Source organism: Apodemus sylvaticus, chromosome 8, assembly GCF_947179515.1.
Source record: "Apodemus sylvaticus chromosome 8, mApoSyl1.1, whole genome shotgun sequence".
Taxonomy (NCBI): domain Eukaryota; kingdom Metazoa; phylum Chordata; class Mammalia; order Rodentia; family Muridae; genus Apodemus; species Apodemus sylvaticus.
The window spans coordinates 111183840-111207750 of record NC_067479.1 but is presented as its reverse complement, the minus strand read 5'-3'; the positions used below and the strand labels follow the sequence as shown (position 1 = coordinate 111207750).

General features: G+C 42.1%; 1 protein-coding gene across 1 annotated transcript in view; it reads left to right on the top strand.

Moving 5' to 3' along the window:
* The window catches only part of Cadps (calcium dependent secretion activator), a 467230-nt gene that overhangs the window by 310545 nt on the left and 132774 nt on the right, over positions 1-23911 (top strand). Inside the window, exons 10-13 of the mRNA XM_052190346.1 lie at positions 206-314; positions 6286-6498; positions 19486-19622; positions 22727-22914. Of these exons, the coding sequence (XP_052046306.1) occupies positions 206-314; positions 6286-6498; positions 19486-19622; positions 22727-22914 (647 nt within the window). The remainder of the gene's footprint in view (positions 1-205; positions 315-6285; positions 6499-19485; positions 19623-22726; positions 22915-23911) is intronic.

Genomic DNA, 23911 nt, shown 5'->3' with positions numbered 1-23911 from the left:
ATGATAACAGCTGACTGTTCCTAATCGCCTACTAAGTGCCAGGGGCAGACTGTACACACGGACCCACTCTGACCTCATGAGCCACTGTCAGTTGCTATATCCAATGTGAATGGGACAATGGAGCACGGGAACATCAGTTTAATGGTTTCCAAATGGAGTTGAGCTTTGGTGGGGCACTCTCACAGTCTGCTCTTCTGTCCTGCAGGTCAGCCAGTACACGTTTGCCATGTGCAGCTATCGAGAAAAGAAAGCAGAGCCTCAGGAACTTCTGCAGCTGGACGGCTACACCGTGGATTACACTGACCCTCAGCCAGGTACCCACCTCTTCCTTGGCCATGAACCCACAAAAAACAAGTTCATGTTGGCGAGATGGTCCATGTTAGGCAGTAACCTGCTACACCAGAGAGTCTCCGGTTCAGAGCCAAAAAGAAAGCATACACTTTGGCATTCACGCACCTGGGATCACCTCCATGTGTACTGTGCTGTGTGCTGCTGAAAATATCCATGAGAAAGGATAGATACTTGTATACCTACCAGGGAACTGCATTTGTGTGAGACTATGGTGAGTGTGTGTTCGTGTGCACATATGAGTGTACATGTTTGTGCATGTGGAGACCACAGGTTGGAATCAGGAGTATTCCACTGCTTTCATTGTTGACCAGAAGCTCAGTGATTGGCTAGGCTGGAGTGATGGCCGTCAGATGCCAAGGTCTCTGCCCCCTCCAGCAGCAGACTGGGAGGTATAAGCCCAGCTGTTACATGGGAACTGGAAATGTGACCCTCACTCTTTTGTGATAAGCACAGTCAACTCTTCAGCCCCTAAGCCATGGCTTCAGCCTCGGGGTGTGTCATTGTTTTGGTGTCCAAGAGAAGCTGCCTCCCAGCATCCTTATCCCAAACCACACAAGGTTAGCTGGTGGATCTGGAGGAAGAAACTTGTGCTACCCACTGTATTCCCTACAATATGCCTCTCTGAATCGAAGCGTTGATGCGCTTGGGCTTAGGTAGTGAAGAGCGCCTTGCAAGTGGTGGTATTTCTTAACTTCTACATCGCATACATTCTACATCCTGCCCCCTCACACCTCTCCTCGTACCCATTTTATTTTTCTCCCAGAAAACTGAATAGAAATCAGTCTCACAGAACCTTCAGAATGGGTGGGGGCGCGAAACCCTTTCAGCATATTAATGAGCAACAAGCACCAGCGGCCTCTCCCGGAGAAGTTCATTTTTATGCCAAATCTGCACAAGGCTTTTCCAACCACACTGCATCATTTGGCCCAAAACCTTTTTTTTCAACTCCCATATTGCTCTTCCACGTGCGGCAAAACACACGGGGGGGGGGAGGGGGAGGGGCGCGGAAAGCAGAGTTTGAGAGAAGATGAGGCATTATGGGGCATTAACCCAAAAAAGTATGACAGAGAAGACCTGCCTGGCTCCTGCCCACCCGGGGTAATCTATCCCCTCAAAAATCCTGGCCCCCAGGGGATTCGAGCAAGTCACACCCTTTTCAATTTCCATTTGTAACTCCATCCCGCCAGAGTACCCACTGTTCAGCGCTGAGTTCATCGGATCTGGATTCAAATTTTGCCCAGAAGCTTTTCCTAATGAACAGGAAGGAGTTCAAAATGAACATTCCGTGCAACATGTCAGAATGACAGGATTCTGCACTAAAAAGGCGGCAGTTGGGACACTGTGATGTGCTTTGTATTTCTCTCAAGTTTCTTTTTTCTCTCTCAGGGTTTTTTTTTGTTTTTGTTTTTGTTTTTGTTTTTGTTTTTTTTTTTTACAAAAGAAATCAATTGTACCTAAGACATATATCTTAGAGACAGAGGCCAGGATACCAATATGACAAAGAAAAGCAAGGCCATTCTATACCAGGGATTCCTGCTGAGCCAACCCCCACTCCCTCTTCTGTATGGCCACCAATGCCATTGTATGTCAGGGACTCCTATCGAGTCAGTCCCAACTCCCTCTCTTCTGTGTGGTCACACTGGACCCTCGTCACAGTCCCACAAGCGAGTGGGACTAGAAATGTCCTCCTGTTTTTCAAATTAAGAGACAGACTGGAAAGGTCTCAGGCTATCTGGCAGTGGAGGCAGGCCCTGGGAACAACCCATGTCACCCTCTTGTGCTTCTCACTGAACAATTACAGCAAAGCTACCCACGACCTTTACAGATTAAATCAGAGCTTCCATGGCAGGAAGGGGGAGGGGGACCTTCTGTTCCACTCACAGGAATGGCATGTGAAGATTCTTGTTTTTAAGTTTATATTTGTTTTTACCTCCTGTGTATGAGTGATTTGCCTGCATGTATCTTAATGCTGCAGTACCCACAGAGGCCAGAAGAGGGTGGCAGGTCCCCTGGAACTAGGGTTAGATGTGGTTGTGATTTGCTGTGTAGGTGCTGGGAACTGAACCTAGGTACTCTACAAGAGAACCAAGAGCTTTTAAACACTGAGCCAGTGTTCCATCCCTGCATGTATATTCTTAAAGCTCTGTTTATTGTCTTCACATTAATCCAGTGAGATTTAATTTCTTCGTGAGAAATGTAAATAGAGAGTTAATTGACGGTGTTCTTAAAGGTAACAAGCAAGTGCTTCTCTCTGACTTTTCCTGTACTAAGTCCTATTTATTCCCCAAGAAATTTTTAGTTGAAAATGGAAATTTAGTATTTCTATTGAATTAGGATTCAGGTTGTTTTTTCTTTCTTGTAATCTTGAGTGAGATGGACACTAGGCAACTGAGTTATGCGGCAAACACTCCCCCACTGAGTTAAGGTCCCAGCCCCTAAGCTCTGCATTTGATAGTTAAAAAATCTCTGGTCATTACTGAGGAGCCAGAAAGAAGTAGGGCAAAACTCTCCTAGTCCCCTAAGCACCGGATGGGGTCCCTGTATACTATGTACTTGATCAACTTTATCTGTGGAGGTGTAAGCAAATTAATTACAATTTAGTCATATCTTCAGAGATCAGGGTATGCTCTTGCACAGTGAGCCTATTAGTCAAAAAAGACAAAGGAATATGTCTTCCCCCTCCTCTTGATCTTATGCAGGGTTTATAAAGTTGTTGGTGGGTTCAGCACCATCATAGGCTCTTCTTTTTTGCCTTAAGGAAAGGTGTAACTGGAACTCCTTGCAAGACTTGAGGCAGTAGGAAGTACCTCTCATATGAGGCTATCCCTGGTGTCCACTGATCACAGTAAGGTGGCACAGCTCCAAGGTCAGCGTGAGAGCGGGAACACGATCTGTTGACCGACTCTTCCTCTCGTCTCCTGATGCTCACTGTGGCATCCTGCAGAGCTCTTCCTCCACTTCTGAATTTTCCTTCTTTTCGTGTCTTTCAGGTTCCCAGTTTGTTAAGTGTGCGCCGTCCTTTTAGAGCACCCATTTTATACAAGTTATGAGAAACCAAGTAAATATCTCCTCAGAATGAAAACCACCAGATATCTCTTAAAGCGGTTTTGATGCCGAATTGCTGGATCTTCTTTGTAAAGCAATAGCCAGGGCTTGAGAGATCGTCCTTAGTTAAGGTCCTTGCTGTTCTTGCAGAGGGACAGGAGTTCAAGCTCCAGCACCCACAACCAATTGTAATTCCAGCTTCAGGGAAATGATAGTCTGTTCTGGTCTCCACAGGCACACATGTGCACATGCCCACCCAAGCAGATATATATGTATAAATAAATAACTTAAAAATAAAAGAAAGTAGCTATTTATTTATCCTAGTCCCTGCCATTATCAATGCAATATCTCCACAATGTATAAGCACTTGTAAAAGCACTTGTATAAGCACCTGTATTAACATGATGAGCTCAGTGTAGAAGACTTCACACCACTGCAATGACACCTAGCACTGCTCTGCTGCAGACTCCTGACTGGCCTTGCTGGCAGCTTGGAGATGCTAATCAATCATTCCTGCATCTCTTGTCTCTCAGCTAATGGGGAGATGATACATATCTGAGGAAGATATGACCTTTATATCTAGTTAGAGAAACACCACCTTACTGAAAATGCAGACTTTGGAATATGTTAATGGACATAAGCTAACTTTGGTCTTGTTCTAAGTGCTGACCTTGAAAACTACCTTCAGAAAAACTGAGACCATTTTTTCAACAAATATGTTTGAACATCTACTTTGTGCTGAGTTATGCTAGATACCAAAGAAATGGAAGAAGTTAAGTCAGATAAAACCTTAGTCCGTATGAGCTTAGTAGACGTTAATAAGAACAGTAGATGGCGGGAGAGATAGCTTAGCAATTAGAGCACTTCCTGTTCTTGCAGAGAACCAGAGTTGGGTCCCCAGCACCCACATTGGTCAGTACACCACCTGCAACTCCAGATCCAGAGGATCTGACATCTTCTTCTGGTTTCCAGTCTGCATGTGCATACACACACACACACACACACACTCATATACACAAATAAAAATAAAATAAGTTGAGGTAAGAGAGATTATCAGAGCCCCTGGTTCTGGAAAGACTCAGTGCAACAGTATAGGGGAATACCAGACAGGGAAGTGGGAAGGGGTAGATGGAGGAACAGGGGGAGGGAAGAGGGCTTATGGGACTCTCAGGAAGTGGGGACCCAGAAAAGGGGAAATCACTTGAAATGTAAATAAAAAATATATCAATAAAAAAATTTTCAAAAAATAAATATAAAAAAAGAAAGATTATCAGAGATAATTATCAGAAATAGAGGTCAAAAAAGACCTCATAAGAATGTAATTTCCAAGTAAAGATATGTAGGGGGGGCGGTCATGTCCCCTTGCAAGAGCAGCAAGGAACCTCTGTGAATCATGGAGATATGAAGTACATAAATAAAAGAAGAGTGGAGAGACTGAAGGTGGCAGAGAGTCAATGGATGCAGATTGCAAACCTTGAGGGAACCTGGGGTCTCATTTCAATAGGATGAGGTCTTTGATGAGCTGAGCAAAGAACCAGCATGACTGGGTTCAGTACTGAAAACTGGCACTAGACCGTGAGACTGAACGTGCTTGGTGGAGATAGGAGATTGCTCAAGGTAATTACAGCCAGATTCAGGAGCCAGCAGCACCAGCGGCAGCACAGGGTCCCTGCTCTGGTAACCCACGGCGCCAATACCCAGAAATTAATGAAAGATTCTAAACTAGCCCAACGATTGCAGATGGCACTTTCCTGCTGGGTGGGCTCAGCTCTCCTAAGGTGACAAGAAGCTGAGACAAAGCTCAGGACGTCAACATTGGGTGTGACATGTTTGAAATGTCCATCCAAGTGCACAAGCCCAGACAGCCACCTCTAGTCTAGGTCCGGAGTTGAAGCGGGGACTCCAGCGTGCTGAGGGGAATGTGAAGTACACATAAAAGTTGTCACCAGGAACTATAAATACAGAAATACAAAACAGTATCAGGAGCTTCCCCATTTAAAAGGTCAGGAGGAGGGAGAGGAAGAGTAGACAGTAAACCAAGCAGAGCAGCCACCACATGCTGGGAGGTAAGTGGAGCATCAGGTTTCTTGGAAGAGAAAGTTTCAACCAGAAAGGAGTGCAGATTACTGCTGATGGTGAGAGATACAGTGAGTGGGAGTTAGGGTTTCACATTGAACACTGGATGCAGCAAAGTTAATATCATTGGTGGCCTTGGCAACAAAGTTTGTAGGCAGGCAGCAGCCGGATTAGAGGGGCTTTATGGTCAAACAGAGCGAGCTCTTTGCTGCTGAGAGATGATTCTCTGACCTAGAGTATCAGCATCTTCAGAGAGCTCGTCGGAAGCGCAGGATCTTGGGCTTCACTGCACACACGTGGGATCAGAAACTGCGCTTGATCAAAATGCCTAGGTGTGGTGTATGTGCAGAAGTGACGGAGAAGCTTCCGTAGATCCATGCTTTTCACTGTAAAGAGAAGAACCACAGAAGAGTAGCTGAAGGGAGAAGGGGCAAGAGAAGTGGGTTTTGTGACAGTGGTGGTGCTGGTGATGGTGTGCTTCTGGTGATGATGGTGGTGCTGGTGATAATAGTGATGCTGGTGGTGATAATGATGATTTAGGGAAGAACTGTGTTTATAAGCAGGTGTTTAATTTGGCTGTTTGGCGTATTGGCACTAGCAAGACAAAGGACAACATGAGCCAGCCTTAAAATGTTTCTCAAATACCTGGTCTTATTCAGTGGCCAAGTAGTTTGCAGTTGCCTCATCCACAAGTTATAGATTGCTCCTCCCCGTTCTGGCCCAAGGAAAAGCAGTAGGAATTGCTTTCTAGGGACTGCTCCCTGCTGATGTTCTCCCGTGTCAGTTTAGATGGTGCTCTTTATCTCCTGGCAGGTTTGGAGGGTGGCCGAGCCTTCTTCAATGCAGTCAAAGAAGGAGACACGGTGATATTTGCAAGTGATGATGAACAAGATCGAATCCTGTGGGTCCAAGCTATGTACAGGGCCACCGGGCAGTCGCACAAACCTGTGCCCCCTACCCAGGTGCAGAAACTCAACGCCAAGGGCGGAAACGTACCTCAGCTGGATGCCCCCATCTCGCAATTCTGTAAGTACATATGCCATTTCTTAAAAGAAAAAAAAAATAGCTCTGTGAAGTAAATCTTCCAAAGTCAAATGAGAAAAATTAGTTGTTTTTATATGTAGGATTCTAAAATCACATTTGCTAGGGGCACGTAACTAATGCAAGCGAAACGTGGGGCAAAATCTTAGATGAAAGTAATTTTAAAGTGCAATACTTGAGATTCTCTACCAAGGACTAAACAAAGGAATGTGTATTTTATATCTATGCTTATCTTTTGATTTTGCCGAGAGTTTGGAATTCACAGCCAAAGGCGTATTTGTTTGAGTCCCTCAAACATAGTAGATTCTGTATATCGGTGCTTCGCCTCCTCCTATTAAAAGGAACTTAAAAATAGGGATGGTTTGAAATAAACTTAAATCTGCAATTTAGAACCATTTAAAAATAAATGATGACATTATCACATGCAGTGGGAAAAAAAAACCCCATGATACCTAAAATCACATTCTGAGCAGAGCTATCAGAGACTCAAGAACAGCCCCGGTTTATCTGCAGTGTCCCCCTGCCTCTGTGTCTCCGTACTTTTTGTATCGCTACTTTTTGCCCCAAGTCTCCCAATACTTCTAAAAGCCAGGATACGGTGAAAGGCAAAGCTAGATTTTTATTTTAAGAAAAAGATAAACTGAGAGATCTGCAGGTTCATTGTTTACTCTGCACAGATTTCTACAGCTTTGTCTAAGGCTAACTAAAGTGTGCGTCCATCCACGGAACTGTCATGGTGGTTTCTTACTTTAGTCCGAGGCTCCCTCTCTCAGCATAGGTCACCAAGCACTAGTCTAGCAAGGACGCATATTAATAAGGAAGTCACATGACCTGCTATTGTGGCATCTGCATCCCAGGGACTATTCAGGTTCCCCCAAGTCAGCCTCTCCCGAAGCCCGACCACTTCACACACTGACGGATATGACAAATGTCACAAGGTGGCATTAGATCAAGAGGGTATTAGGCAAATAGACAGACAAAGAAGGCTTCTCAGAGCTTAAGTCCAAATGCTAAGGTGATGGCTCCCAGATCTAGGAGATGTGGACATGAGAGCAGAGGCCAGTCCCTGCAAGAACAGAGCCCAAAGCAGAGGCTGTGCTCCCCTGGGATGCTTGTCCGGCTCTACTGCTGCTCTAGAGTCAGACCTGAGTGTGTATGCATCATTTTTTACAGCTATAGGAACTATAGAGGGAAATTAAGTTGTCAATGAGTCCCACTGCTGTGTGTATTTCCATCCGACAAATGTATGGGTTTTTGGGAGGGAGGCAAATTCTACTAATCAGGATCCCCCAGTTCCATAGCAATGATTTCTTAAAGGAAGATGTGTTCTTTGGTTGAACCTGATATACAACTTCATACAGTAGCCTTCTACACAGAGAACTACAAAAGAATGCGGAACACATGAGGCTGGAGCTAGAGTAAAGGGGACAGCCATCCAGTGACTATCCTGAGCCCACTCTGAGATCTTGACTGACACAGGCACATCCAGGATTTATTTAATCTCTAAGTAGAGGGCATCTGTGTGACAGGTCCCCCCTCTCACTGCCTGACAGCCTCTGGTTAGCACATCTGGAAATAACATTACCCACCATACCTTCCTGAATTCTCTTTGTATGAGAAAAAAAATCCTAATTATAATCACCATTCAAATCAACTTCATGAAAGATCTATTTCAAGTGATATTTGGAAAATTCTTTTCTTTCCAAATGGTCTCCAATTCTCCCAAGATCATTTCACTTTGCATCTCGTGTCTCTCCTGCCATCCACCCACAGTGAGAAATGGCTGCTTGGCTTGTGCTTGTCCCTACATTTCTTCACTAATAGAGGAAAGAGAAAGGGCAACTAGCGGTAAAACTGAGTAGAGAAATGTTGGGAGTGTCCCTCAGCGATAGAGCATGTACTTGGAGCATGTCCTCAGATCCTAGCATCACCCCCACAAAGGAATTTAGAAGACCCATGACAGAAGCTGTGGAAGAGGGCTAGCCTTTCATGGAAATTCACAAGGCCAAAGGTAGAGAGTTCCCCATACAGACAGGATTTATTTTGTTCTAAAGTTACAGTGCAGGTCCTTATAAAACAGCAGATTGAATTCAATTGAAATCTCAGTGACTCAATACATGTAACAACCCTATTTGAGACATCTTAGATGGGTCATGAAGCAAAATCCTGGGAGGTAGAATGGGAGGATAAGATCATCTTTGTAGATTATACAAGATATATTGATTATATCACGAAACAAATGTGATAGTATGTGCCTATAAAATTATCACAACCTTGGGTAGTTCACTTCTCTAGTAACCCCTTAAACTATGCATGGAAGAGACCTCACCTTCAGAGACTGTGAGGTGCCTCCATAGCTACCTGGTTCTCAAAAAACAAGGCTGCCACATCCAGCCATTCCACTCACCCACTATAGGAGTCTCCTTTCTCAGACAATAATGTGAATGGTGCTCATTTAATTGTGCAGTGCCCAGTCTTCCCAGATGTGCATCGTGTCCCCATGACTAATGCAACCCAGCAATACTGACCTCCATGTCCCCACTGTTGCTTTGCTGCATCTGAAGCAGAACCCCCATGCTGCTTTAGACTGTTTATTGCAACCACAGTACCACCAGGGTACTTCTGTTCCCCAAATGTAGAAACCAGCATAGGAAGCTAGTGAAGATGTAAACAGCTCCTTCAGACCCTGAACATTTATGGAGAAGGATAAAGAAACCCACAGAAAAGACCGGGCTTTGCATTCAGTGGTGTCACAAGCAATTATGCCTGGCAAGTACACAGATAAGCATGGCTTCCAGTGGGGCTCACAGGTCTTAGGGGAACTTGCTACAGCACAGTCCCAGTCCCAGCTGCCTATATTGCCTTAAACCAAAACCGTCAATAGGTCAATCATTCTGTATGGGAACTCCACCCTTATTTGCCTGAGGCTTCCCTATTTGTAACAACAAAGTCCCATGTCCCAGAAATTCCTCTGTACAGGTCAAACTGAGCTATGGTGGTCACTGAGGACTACAAAGCATGGGAAAGGAGGTATCAGCCCCAGTGTAGTTCTCAATACCAAACTTTGGTCATTCGCTTATCACAAGAATGAAGGAAGGCACAAATTTTCTAGTTAGAAACAAAAAGGGGAAAGAATAAATATTTAAAAAGGAGAGAAAGAAAAAGAAAATCAAGTATTGCATTTTAAAAAAGGTCTCCTTAAGTTCCATAAGATCAGGGTCATTGCTACATACTTGACTGTGTACACGCCTAATTAAATCTTGGTTCTGAGTATTTGTTCAAAGCACTTCCCATTCTTGCCAGGGGATGGTCTTAATGACTTTTCCGAGACTTCACTTGGTAATTGCTGCTGCGTTAGTATTTACACAGCTGACAGAAACTACATAGAAAAGGGAAGCCACATAGGAATGTTTTGGGGACAGAGGGGGAAAAATAAGAAACACTCCAGTCTTGTCCTGTTGCTGTCTGTTCCAAGGACTCCTGGGAATGGGACATTTTGCAGTTTGGGAGAGTTGAGAGTATCTGTGTTTCGGGATGTTTCCAAATTCAGTTTAACTGACTTTTTGGGGGCAGTTGGCATTTTTTTTTCAATTTCAAAAATTCAATTTCAAAATGAAAAGACACATCTAAGAAAGAGTGGAGTGGAGTACTTATATGGAATTAAAAAAAACTGGGGAAAATAGATCCTGCTATTCATTTGTTTGTGACTGCAAAGATCTGGGGAGAGTTCCATCAGCCTTTCAAACCTTTTGTTCTTCTGTGGTTTTTATTTTGTATGTGTGCTGTTGATTTAATTTTTCCATTTTAGTTATTTTTTAATAAGTTGGTACCTAGTTCCACAATTCTTTTGAACAAATAATTGTAATTCTCCAGTTTCTAAGGCCAATATTGTACACTTTGCATATGCCCAAATTTGGAATTGAATATCGCCACAGTTCACTGTGCAGAGGGGCTGCTCACTGACATCTTAACCCTGTCTGTGGGTATTAGAGAAATCCTACAGAGAAATAATGTAGTGCTCTTTTGGTGTGGGATGGGAAAAGAAGGTATGTTAAGCTTTACCATTTGGTCAATGATCGCTGCATATAGAGCCTGCATTTACTTGTTTTAATGTCTATTTCTCAACTAACAACTGTTAACTACCTCGTGCACCCAGAGCTGGATGTTGCTGAGAACTGCTCTATTTTTATCATCACTGAGATAATCTTCAATAGTTAGGGGGATTTTGAATACTGCTGGTTTGGGGGAGGTTGATTTTTGTTGTTGTTGTTGTTGTCGTTTTGTTTCATTTTAAGTTTTCTCGTTCAATCTTTGCTCAAACCCAAGAACTGTAGCTGCTAGGTTAGAACTCCTGTCTGCTTTCCTGAGCCTTGTTGCTAGTCTTTATGTTATTCTGGTTTGTTCCTTCTTACCCTGCTAACTTCTAGCTGGACTGAAGGGTAAGTGCTCCCCCATAGCTAGCACAGCTCAGATAATCTGACTCGATTATCTGACACCTGCAATGTGCTTCCTCCCTCCTCTTCAATCTTCCTCATGTCTAGACTTTGTAGTACAACTCTCGTGTTATTTTCCTGACCTTAGGTTTGAAACGTAAGCTTCCATACTGAAGCTAGGATGCATGTCATGTGTGCATAATTGCCTCCTCTCCTTGGCTTTCATATTGGCATCAAATGAACTTTTGAGTAAAGCCAACCAGGAACTTCTGATGTTTTTCATTCCAAGAATATTGATTAATATCACAACGAAATGGCCAACAATGCCACTGTTTCATGGAACCCACAGTTACCTGACTGCTCAATGCCTGAAAACAGATCATTTTGCACTTTGACACAACGATGCGTTGTTGTTATTGGTCCCCTTTCCCCATTCAAAAGAGTAGAATGGTCAGCTATGAGTGGTGTAACCATGGATACAGAAGCAGACAGAAAGATGAGGTAGGCAATCCACTGATCTTAACTGAGCAATATTTGAAATCGCAAACTACAATTAATAAATTATTTGAGCCTTAGAGAATGTATTCAACTTGGCTTATTGGTATATCCTCAAATAAAACCCACTGAGGATTGATTTTGAAAGCAGAGCTGTCAAACACAGTCTGTCCACAAACATGGCAAGTTAAAGACAGGAATGAGTCCATATACTTCATTCACAAAGGTTTTTGGTCCAGAATCTCACAGTGCCTGGAGGATTTTGAGCTCCCCACCATTCCGTTCCTCCCAGGAGCAATGACAACAATAGCTTGACCAACCTCATTTGTATTTCTATTAAATGTTCTAAATATAGACCTCTTCAAGACAGAAAACGATGCTTTAAAACGTTAGGAAATCTTCCTCTATTCTACTTTTAACCAGAGTTTACAATTTCTTTATTCATATAGGATCAAGCTGTCTACATGAAGTGTGTTGTGAGAAGACATAACATTAGAGAGAGCTAGACAATTTGGTCAAGAGAGCAGGCAAATATGTATTTGAGTTATCTGAATGCTAATTTAGAAAACTGTAGGTCATACCATTCCTCCTGATCATTTAACAGTAGCCTTTTCTTTCTTTTTTTCTTTCTTTATTTCTTTCTTCCTTTTTTTTTTTTTGGTTTGGTTATTTTATTTTAATTTGCTTTTTCTCCCTTTCTCTTTTATTTTGCATACATGTACCCCTGGCTAGCAGACAGATGTTTTCCACCACTCCCAGAAGATACTTGACTTTCCCTTCTTTTGAATATCTAATGAGGCATGTTAGCAGCTTCCTAGAGGGGGAAGGTAGTGGGGACAGAGGTCTTTGTTCTGCTTTTGTTTCTGAATGAGAGGACGGATGATTAGAGGACTGGCTGATTCTGGTCTGAGCGAATTGACATGTATTTGCACATGCATTGCTGTCCTAGTAGATTTTCTAATAGTCATTTGCCTTATTACAGTTTTATTTTTGCTACATCTTTTTCTATTGTCAACTTGCAATTGCTACATTGCAGGAATGCAATACCAATGAATTAATCCCACAGCCACGTAATTTTTATAACCCCACCACCACACTACAAATCTTAATCTTATTGTTAAAACTAAATGGCTTTTTAAAAGAACTCTATAGTGAGGTTCAAATATTTTCAAATATCATAATCCAATCTAAAGAAAATAAAGATTAATTTTTATTGACTAATATTTAACAGATTATTACCTAATTACTTGAGTATTACCATGTCAGTAAATACATTATTAATTAAGTATAGAACATTTATCTCTGCTTATATAGTAAGAAATATAAAATTAATTGAAAATAAATAATTATAATAGGACAATTCATTGAAAATGTAGTAATTGCAAAAGGGAAAATTACAAAACATTTATTATTTTGGCTTTGGATTATTGACAAAACAATAATCTCTGTTGCAATATGATTTTTACTCAAAGCTACTGTCTTTCAAAGAACTAGAGGAAGTCAGCCCTGAAATAATGTTCATGTTTGCCCTTTTGGGAGTTTTGCTGCAGTGGTTTTCAAATGCCATGTGACCCTTGGCCTCAAAGATGCCATCTTCTCCCAGCCATTCACCTTAGAGTGCTCTAGTCAGAGACACCAAGAAGTGAAGGCATTTCCAGGCAAGAGGTTCACACGGTACTTCAGGGCAGCAGGCATGGGAGGGCCAGTCTCAGGCTGTGCACAGCTCAGGAAGGGTACAGCATTCCCTAGTTCCTTGACTATAACAAGAAAGCACTTCTAGAAAGATCCGTAAGCAGCCGGCTGCCACCAGTCATTGTCAGTTCCTGATGTCATGTCTTCTGACGAGGCTGACGACTGTCATTGTTTGTTATTGTCCAGAGCACACATTCACTCCTGCACTGTCAAGCAGATATGACAGGCACACATTTGCCATATAAGAAAGACACAAAGTCACCTTTTAATTTCCAGTTTGAGTTCACAGATGACTTTCGAGTTACATTAGCTATTCACTTGCCTCCAGCACCTATCCAAAGCAACAAGCGTCCTATGTGTGCTCTAAATTTAAGAAATAAAACAGCTACTGCTGCCTGGCCACAGAATGGTTTCCTGAGATAAAAGAGTCCTCTTAGACGATTTATTAATAAGCTACCAGAATTATGTTCAGCAGCAGAATTCTTTCTCATTTTCACAGAAAGTTCCAAGGCATAATATTTCAAAATAAATATATTTATTTACCTTTTGTTTTTAATCCCTGGGCTGTTGTGATAATAGTGGGGGGGAGGGGAATTAAAAATTAGAAATTTAAAAACTACATTATCCACTCAAGCAAAGTGTATTTATTTGGTATACACTGTAAATGTATCTAAAATATAGTTTTCTAAAATAAGATCACATAGATATGCTTTCTAATAATAGACGGTATTATGAAAAACTATTACATATTTTTCTAGTCATATCAGCTTAAAAAAAAAAAAACAAAAGATAATACCAAACTTGAACTGAGTCCAGACATCATAACCACCTATGGAGGAGCATAAAGGAGAGTTAACGAGGATATAAAGTCCATACAATGATAGCATTGGAGAAAACAGTATTTTTAAAAAGTTTCTTAAATGTCAAACTACAGTTGTTTCTAGCAGACCTCAGGTAAAGTTTTGATGGGTGACAACACATATACCTATTCAATCGCAAGTGTGGGTCCCTTGCTCTGTGCCTGTGTAATGAGCACCAATGACAGGATTTAAGACTCTTAACAGAGTAGAAATGCCATTAACTTTATTCATTGATGTATACCTTGAAGCCCATCTCTATCCCATGCCATGAAGAACTTTAGACATCCTTACACAATTAGACCTCACAGGTCGGACGGCCAGCACTATTTGAAAGGTGTGGATTCCGTCCTAAACATATAACCTACAAAACCACATAGCCCACTTTCAGCATACTACAAACCTTCACAGACCAATAAAGACTTGGAGATAACTTCCTAAAGCCAAGTCTGGGAAAGGTTGAAGTTAATACTCAAAATCTACTAAATCTGAGACATCTTTAACTTATTTCACATTAATCATCACAGCAACAAAGATGGTTAAAATGTATCAACCAAAGCAAGCAGCCTTCCAAACAGCAATGGAGTTTCACAAAGTTTCATTGTCGGCCTGATGCTATTTTGCTCAGCCTATCATTGGAACCCATTTGCATTCTCTGACACATGCAGGGAAGTAACCCAATGTCTTGAGTTCAGGAAGTAACTCTCTAGAACTTTCCTTCTAAGCTGTTTTCCGCTGGCTGGCAATGTCGACATTGGAGTTTCCTTTTTTTTTTTAAATCTACCAGTTTTTATTGTTTGCACAAAGGGAAAGGGAGTTGCAAAGCACATTTGTTTCTCATGTTCAGCACTGTAAGAGAACAGACTGGGACAGTGTAAGAACGATTATATGGTGTTGCTTGGGAAGCGCCCACAAGTTCTTTGAAACAGAATTTAGAACAGCTGGACCACTGCAGTGTTTTATTTTAAAATAGACAACATATGTATTGCATATGGTCCTAGACATGTATGGAGACACAAGCAGACAATCTGAATGGTATCCAAAGACACCTGCACCTAGAATTCTGTTTCCTTCTATAAGATTTTTCCCTAAGAGCACATGTTCCCACTTTTGGATTTGTGAGATGCCATCTGAATCCCCATGTGTGTGTCTCCTTAACAAAGCTCATGGGGACCCGCCTAGGATGGAGGTGTCAGAGTCATCGTTCAGTTGATAGCCACCTGCTAAGGATCTCTTCCTGCAGGGTCTAACAAGGAAATAACAGATCAGGGGATGCTCTCAAGGAGCAGAATACCTGCTCAAAAATTCTGCTGTGTATGTTCTGACACCAGAGAAATTAGAACAAAGCTTTGAGAAGCCAGGGGGAGTATAGGAATTAGTTATGTAGGGACAGGGCAGAATTATAAAGTGAAGGGACCGGGATGGGTGATAGTTTCCTAAAATATTATAAACAAGCAAGAAGATATGGAGCATTAGCTATAAATACAGAGGCATCGTTGGCTTACTTACGGCTTTGCAGGCATATGAAATCTGCCCATTTACTCCTAGACAACTGCTGGGTGTTTACTATGTATCAGGTGCCTTTCTGGCCAATGATTGCACCCAGTCAACAGTTCTATGACAGGGTCTGTAAATACTGACCTACAAATCTATGGAACTTTAAACATTTTCATATGATTCATACCACACAATTGGTATTCCAACCTTACATGCAGTTATTATAAATTCCATCCTAGCCCCCTGATGAACTCTCTGTTCTTCTAACAGATAAACTGTGAGCTTAGTCTAAGAGTATTCCTGAGATCAAGAACTAACAGACAGTGGGCCTGAGAGATGGCTCAGTGTATAAAGGTGATTACTGCTAAGCCTGACAACCTTGGTTTGATCCCCAGAACCCACATGATGGGAGAAAGATCCAAGAGTAGGCTTTTAAATTCAATATGTTTGCCATGGTCGGCATTTACACATGTGCACAAGTGCATATGGGTGAACACACCTAAGACATAATAAATTATTGAATAAATGTAATTTTAGAATAAATAGAAAACACTTCCTGAAAACATGGGTTTATTTACTTTGATGAAATAAACTCAGTATTTTAACAAGTATGTACCAAGTGCTGGGTTCTTTGCTGGAGACTGGGAGTATAACAGAAGACAGAAAATCCTGGAATCCCTCCTTAAAACTCAGATGTTTTGAGTTGATACTTCAAGTTAGCATTCCCAGTTCATTGTTTTGTTTTGTTTTGTTTTTCTTTTCATAGGTAAGCTTGGGAAAGCTATTCAAACTAGCCCCAAGAATCAGGCACCATATAAGCATTCTTGAGTTATAAGAAGAGTTAAGATAATGAGCTTACTTATGGTACTGTTATCTTACTTACTAGAGCTCATTCCATTATGCACTAGTCTCTCATGTGCAAGTATACAAGGATCCTAAAGATCACTAAACTGCAGTCCAAGATTGCAGGGGAAAAAAAAAACAGAAATGTCAACTTACCTGTCACACGTGGAAACTGAGGCTTAGAGATAAACAAACCTACCAGCACATGACAACTATTTAAAAATGGAGGCCAGATGCCGGGGGAAGACAACTTAATCAGCAAAGTACTAGCCATGCCAGCATGAGGACTTGAGTTCCCACCCCCAGGGCACACAGAGAAGCTAGTCAAGTCCAGTGCCCTGAAGGCAGTGATAGCAAGATTCCTGAGTCCTGCTGGCCAGCCAGTCTTGCTGACTCAATGAGCTCTGGATTTAGTGAGAGACCTTGTCTGTGTCTGGCTGGCTGTGTCCAGGTGTCCCTAAAAGGCCAAACTTTCTCTTCAGACCATTTCCTGAGTGGCCAGAAAAGCAAAATAAACCAACAACAAAGTATTCAAGAGACTCAAACAACTAAAAAGTGTGATACTTGAAATCCATGTGATGGTTCTAACAGCTTATAAGGTCAAATCAAATAAGACTGAGAGACATTTAGGAAGATAATCAATGTTAACCTCTTACTTCCACATGCACACACACACACACACACACACACACACACATAATGACACGCACATGCACACTAAATGTCAAGTTGAACTCCAAGCCACATAAATTCTAGTTCTGGATAATTCTTAATGTACATGGAAGGAGAAACATGAAGGGGGGGAAAGATGTTTTATTGTTATGGTTATTGTTGCAAAGAGGAAACCACTGACTTTACTCATATTTTTTATAAGCCTGCTTCGGACTATCAGTAGAGAAGAAAGCTATCTCTAGATAACACAGCCATATAGATTTATAGAGGCCCTGTGATAGCTTTTGAAGGGGAGACTGGCTGTGTCCAGGTCTCCCTAGAGGGTGAAATTGTTTCTTCAGACCATTTCCTAAGGGGCCAGAAAAGCAAATTAGCTCAACATCAAAGTATTCTAGAGGCTCCAGCAACTAAAAAATACAACGTTTGAAATCCATACCACGCTTAAAGGAGCTCCCTTCTCCCCAAACTCACTGACCCTGGATTGTTCCATCATAATTGAAGAGTGGTAAACTAGCTGAGACAAACTGGCAAAGTAAGGCCCTGGCCAATTTGTCAACTCACAGCCTCTGCTGAGTAATGCAAGAGCAAGACTCTGAAGCTAGCCAAGCTCCTGATCTGTTAAAATCGGGAGGCAGGGGCTGGGTGTGGCTCCCCGTGAGGAGGTAATGCAATTCTAGCACTCCCACACTCCTTCCTGACTCAATCGACCTGGGAGTCACAGGATAGATAGTGAGGGCAGGATCCCTGGCAGGAGATGGAGGAGGGTGGCCCAACTGTTGTCATGGATCGAGAGTAGGAGAAAGTGGAAGATAATCCCTTGCCTTGGGCCACAAGTTGCACATCCACACCCAGAAAGAACCAGCTTCTCCCCCGCCCCACACCAAGCTGCATGGTCACAAGGATCCTGAGGCTCCGCAGCCAAGGCTGCCAAAGCGAAGGGAAGCCTTGCAGCAAGCTCAGTTCCAAAGCACTTCCCCAAGGAGGCTCTGAGACAGCTACCACAGCAGGGGTGCTCTGACAGATCTTCTAACAGAATTTCTGCACAGGTAGTATCTCTTCCCAAAGCCCTTGCTTTATCGTTTAAATGGACAATTTGTCCGTTAAAATACCATTTTACCACTCGCCTTCTGGACACCTTGGTTTTGTGTGTCTTGGACATAAACAACACATCGCAATCGAACACTGACCACTCATTACTCCTCTGCAAAATGCCAAAAATTTTTACAAGTATAGAAGCTGACAAGCTGCATAGTTTTGTTCGAACGATAGCTGAAGTCACTGAGAAATCACGGTGTTAAAGTCTCACAGCTACCACGGAACAAGCTCACAGCCATTTTCCTAAGCAAGGGAGAAGAAGAAAAACAAACCTTCCCGGGACAGAGGCCACACAGGAAGATGTCGGTCAAAGACCCTCTCAAGTCAAGTTTCCTTTGCCCCGTTGCTCTGCGGCCTCCTGGCAGGTCCCTGCATCCCAATAAAATGCATTCAAAGAGATGAATAAAACCTTGCTCGATTCCCTCTGAGATTTCGCCTTATCATAGTTGGATATCAGGAGAAGGAGTGACGGGATCGCCTGAGCAGATCTCTTTACCAAGAAAAAGACCTACCTTTTGAGGAATTTTCTTGGTGGCACTTGAGCTGAATTCTCTGAGTTATTTTGCCAGCAAAGGAGAGTCTATTTTAGTTACACATGTTGAGATTAATTAGTTAGCCCTTAGGAGGTTTTGCCTACAGCCTTCACCCTGTAAGGAAAAGTGTGAATACAAGGAGACTAATAACTCACAATAAGTGGTACACGGCAGCCCTCACAGGGTAGTTTCTGTTTACTAATGGAGTATGAGCCTATCTGACACAAAATCCCCACTTAACTTATTCTCCCAGTTTCAATGAAAATCATAAATTTAAATTTAAAAAACAAAACTTTTAATTTTGGAGGGATGGGAATCAAACCTTTTGTGACACCAAATTGGCAATGAGAATTTGGAAGAGGAGGACACAAATATTGTCACTGTGCTGAAAACCAGCATAAGCCTTTCCCCCAGATAATTCCAATAAGCACAGAGAAATTACTCTAGACACAACCGCTGGAATGGCAGAATCTATTACGAACCTGAACACCTAGCTAGACTGCTATCAGCAAAGCTCCGATCTGCTTTCAGTGTTCGGTGAGATGCAGGCGAAGTTACGGTCTCGTGCATGGTTTAAAGCGCAACACGAAGCACTGGAATTTTGATCATTTGATAAACATGTTGATGCCAATATATTTTTGCCTAAATGCAGTAAACTTACCAGTAAGTGATGCAAGCTGACAACGGGGGGCGGGGCGGGGGTCAAAGACTATCTGGGGGGGGGTAGTGGGGGGGGCAGCAGGGAGGCAGCTGATGTTCACATTGCCTAGTGACTCCTGTGAATCTGAAATGTCAAAAAAACCCTGTGATGTGTTTCTCTAAATTGTGTCTCTCTCCACATGTGTAAATGAACAGACGCAGATAGAGCTCAGAAGCACGGCATGGATGAATTCATCTCTTCCAACCCCTGTAACTTTGACCACGCTTCCCTCTTTGAGATGGTGCAGCGACTGACTTTGGATCACAGACTAAATGATTCCTATTCTTGCCTGGCAAGTATATCCTTTGATGTACAGCAATTACAGCGTGACATTTCTGAAAAAACAAGAACCACAAATACCCCTCTACCTTTATGTCAGAACGCTACTCACTCCCTACAAAGCCCCTTTAACAATCATAAGCACGTCTTTAATTTTCTGCGTGGCGGTGGTTTTATTTACTCAAGTGTCGGTGTGAGTTGGAGGAAGTGCTCATGAAAGACATAGCCAATTCCCCAGCCACCCGATCTTAGCTTCTCCCTTTTCAGCTGCTACTTGAGAAATCTTAAGAAGGTGACTGAGCTTGGCACCTGCTCATGGTGAACTTATAAAAATTACCTGATTGTCGTAGCCACCCCACCCTCTCTATCCTGTACCTGGTGCTCCGAGCTTCTTAAGGGATACAATCCTTTTCTCACTTTCAAAGACTGAGACAGTTGCTGATCCGATCCGATCCACTGCCCTGCCGTAAGTTTCAGGACTTGGGTTTGTTTATTTGGGTGGCACCTTTTCTCTCATACTCAGAACCATCTTTACCCTTGAAGAGAAAATTTAAAGGTGCAGTTGGCATTTAGAAGCTCAGCTACCAGCAGGGTTTTTATATTCCCTGAAATCCCATTTTAAACCCTCAGTCAAAATAGTTCAGTTTAAAGATTGCTGTTACATATTTATCCAATTTTTGAAAACACATTTTTGGTTTACAACTATTAAGCCCCAAACCATGACAAATATTCAGTTCATTTCTGTCTTCAAATTCTAAATGATGAATTTATTTCTTAAGCGTAAATATTACTAATCCCACTTTGTAGACAGAAAAGAAGGAGGGGGATGATCAAATGATTTTATGCAGAAAGTAGTTCTCCTTGACTTCAAACATGGAAGTTAATATATTTATGTAACATTAATATTATAAAATTAACTGACATTAGCATAAACCCTTATTCTGAATGATTATTTTAGATTCCCCCTTTTTTGCTGCTTGAAGATATAGTGTGTTTTTTAAAGAGGTTAAAATCATCTTAAAAATAGAAGTGGAATTCTGTAAGATAATTTATTAATCTATGGCTCACAGTAACACATTATCTCATTTAGAATCTCATCATTGGAGACTCTTCCTTTGCCAAGTTGGAAAGAAACACCACGTTGACTTAAAAAACAAAAACAAAGCAAACAAATTTAAAAAAAAAAAACTTACCTTGCGTCGCAAGTCTATTTTTCTCAGATTCCCTACCATTGTGTATCTCTAATTACATTTATGAACATTGTGGGGTGCACTTCAGCATAAGAATTCTTCTCACTTGATGAACACTTTGGGGCATGTTTACACTTTGAGATGTTTTCACCTTTACAACTTTTGTTCACGTCAGTGTTTGAAAACAATTTTTTTCATTCCGAAATTTACCACGGAGAATTAATAAATGCCCTCTAAAGATTTAACCAGAAATGACAGACTGATGCCTGTTTTCCATTAATCGGTATAGGCTTAATTAACCATATAGTTCAAATTTAAAAATAATAATTGTGAGTGACCCAGAGCAACCCCCTTTCCTGTTTACACACCTGGATCTATTAATTAAGGCCAGAGTTTCAGAAAATAACACAAATGTAAAGGACCTTATCGCCTATCTCTCTATTCCATTTTTCTCATTAGTACAGTCTTTTTTTTTTCAGTTGGTTTTGGAGACCGACCAGCAGGGATACATAAATTTTTCTGTGTCTTCGACTCAGTTCCTAATTGATATTTCTTCAACTCTTTTCAAAGCAGCTATTTTGGCATCTACAAAAGACTTGGTGTCATCTGAGTCGTAGAAAATATATTTTAATCTTTCACAGCAGTGTTGTCTCTAAGATTTAGCATTTGGGGTAGCAGATGGAGTGGCAAAGAAGTTGCCTATAGGGGCAGCCCACTGCCTCAACTCCTCTCCCGCCCTCTGCAGGAACTTATAATTTGAAATAGGAAAGATGCCTTTCGTTGGATGCATCGCTGAGCTGCATCCTGCCAGTTGAAGATCCCCAGATCCTAATCATGATGAGAGCAGAGCGTTGCAACGCCCTCCCTCCCAAACTCCTTGGGTCTCTCCCTGTTCCACATCACCGTCTCCTCAGCCCTTCTACCCAAGCTGCAGTAATATTAAAAAAAACAACTCATAGGAGACCCTCAAAGAAAAATTGAAGTTTGTTTAAAAGAGCCCAAATGTCCAATCTAGAAACTGCCATCTAGATTGGTATATTTCCTGCTTCGGATAGCAGGGAAGTGAGACAATATGGTTCTATTCTAGACTCTCTCCATTGGCTGACCCTCAATGCCAAGTCACTTGGCCTTTCTAAGGACCTGTCTTTCTAATTACATAAGAGAGGCACTGGTTTCTATCCATTACAATGCTGAATTATTATCAGACTCCATCTGGATTCTCTTTTACAGCAGTTTGGCTGGTCGCATGGTGAGCAAATATAAACAGGAAAACAAATAATTGCAGGGGGTAGGGTGGAACTGTAGATGCAGTCATGAGAAATCTCTCTTTTGTTCAATTAAATCAGATTCATCCTTGGAAAACTTTCTTTGGAATGCTACATTATTACCTTCATTTTAAAATGCACTGAAAAAAATTCTTCTAAGGTGTAAGGATTTACAAAGTTTAGTCTATGTGTAAAACAGCTTAAATTTCCTTTATGCCCAAAGACAGGGAAAGAGAAGGACCCAGAGGAGAAGCTGGGCTGGGTTTGGTGTGCATATCAGCTTCCTTATCCAGATCTGTGCCTGTCCTGTCTACCTCACTGGCTTAATAGAAGGCTCAGCTGAAAGCTGTTTGTCAAGCACACGTTGTCTACCAACGGAAGGCATTTCTATCACAATTTTCCCTTGCCAGACGACACCCCGCTTCAGCTTCGCCCCATGTTGGTGACTCTCTTTTTCCTGGAAGCATGCTGCTTGCTGATGCAGCTCTACCAATAATGCTGAGATCCTGTGGCATCCCTGAACTCAGCTAATTTAACCACCTCAATCAAAAGAGTTAGCATTGGCTATTTATCAGTCCCATCCTCTAGCCACTCCTGATACTAGCACCTCTCCAAAAAGCAACCTGTATTTAAAAGAAAGCCTCTCTTTTATTCCCCTACAGGGCTGGTTCAGTCCTGGCCAGGTGTTTGTGTTAGATGAGTATTGTGCCCGAAATGGAGTCCGAGGATGTCATCGGCACCTCTGCTACCTTAGAGACTTGCTGGAACGAGCAGAAAACGGCGCCATGATTGACCCCACACTTCTTCACTACAGCTTTGCCTTCTGTGCATCCCATGTCCATGGTAACAGGTAAGCGTAAGTCTGGGGGTATTCCTAAAGGAATAAAAGGAAACTTCCAGTGGTTTGTAGCTAGTTCTGCCTGAAAGATGGACCCTAAGGCACAATCTATCTCTATTTACCCAGTGTGGTGGGGGAGACCTACCTGTTCGGTGGGTGGGGAGGGTAGGAGAAAGGGAGAAAGGGAGAAAGGGAGAGAGAGACGTGCTAAATTAACTTCCTTTCCTTAGACAACTGTGAAGAAATATCGAACTGCCCTTCCAGGGGAGCCCCTGAGTTAAATCAGTCTGGGTAGTAACCATTATTGGTGGTTTTTGCTTTTGTATTTGCTTTTGCCTGTTTTTTTTAAAAAAAAATTGGTGACCTTGGTTGGTAATAAAATCCTCAAAAATTACAGTTTTCTGGTCTATAAAATGGGAATGACAGTTTTCTCGTGGAGTTGAGAGGATACTTGTGAACATTAAAAAAAAAAAAAAAACTCAACAAAATAGCCCAAACTTGGCAAGAAACTGATCGCTATTTTGCCTTTGTTGATACTACCGTTCACTTCAGGAGTGTTTGGTGGTTGCTTGCCTGGTGTGAGACTCGGGTTTGCAATTTGTATACATGATGAAAAATAAAAACCAGGGAAGATACATTAAGCAAAGGAATTACATTCTGGGTAGAATTCAATAAGGAGGATGACTGATAGTGTGGCAGAGCAGCAGCAGGGGACCTCCCTGAGGAGATGGTGCTAGAGCGTGGGGGCGGGGGCCGCTGGTGGGGGGGGGGGAACTCACGCATGCGTAGGAGTCGAGTGGCTCCAGGCAAAAGGAACAGCACGTACTAACTACTGTCCTGTGAAAACGGAAGCCAAGCGCATTGCTAGAGCTGAAGCAAGATAGGTAAAGCTGGCAGCCAAGATGCCAGGAACACTTTGAATATATCCTCAGAAGTGGGAAGAACTTTGGCGATCACAAGCTAACCAACTTCCTCAGTTTGTAGGTTTCACAAACAAGACCAGAATGTC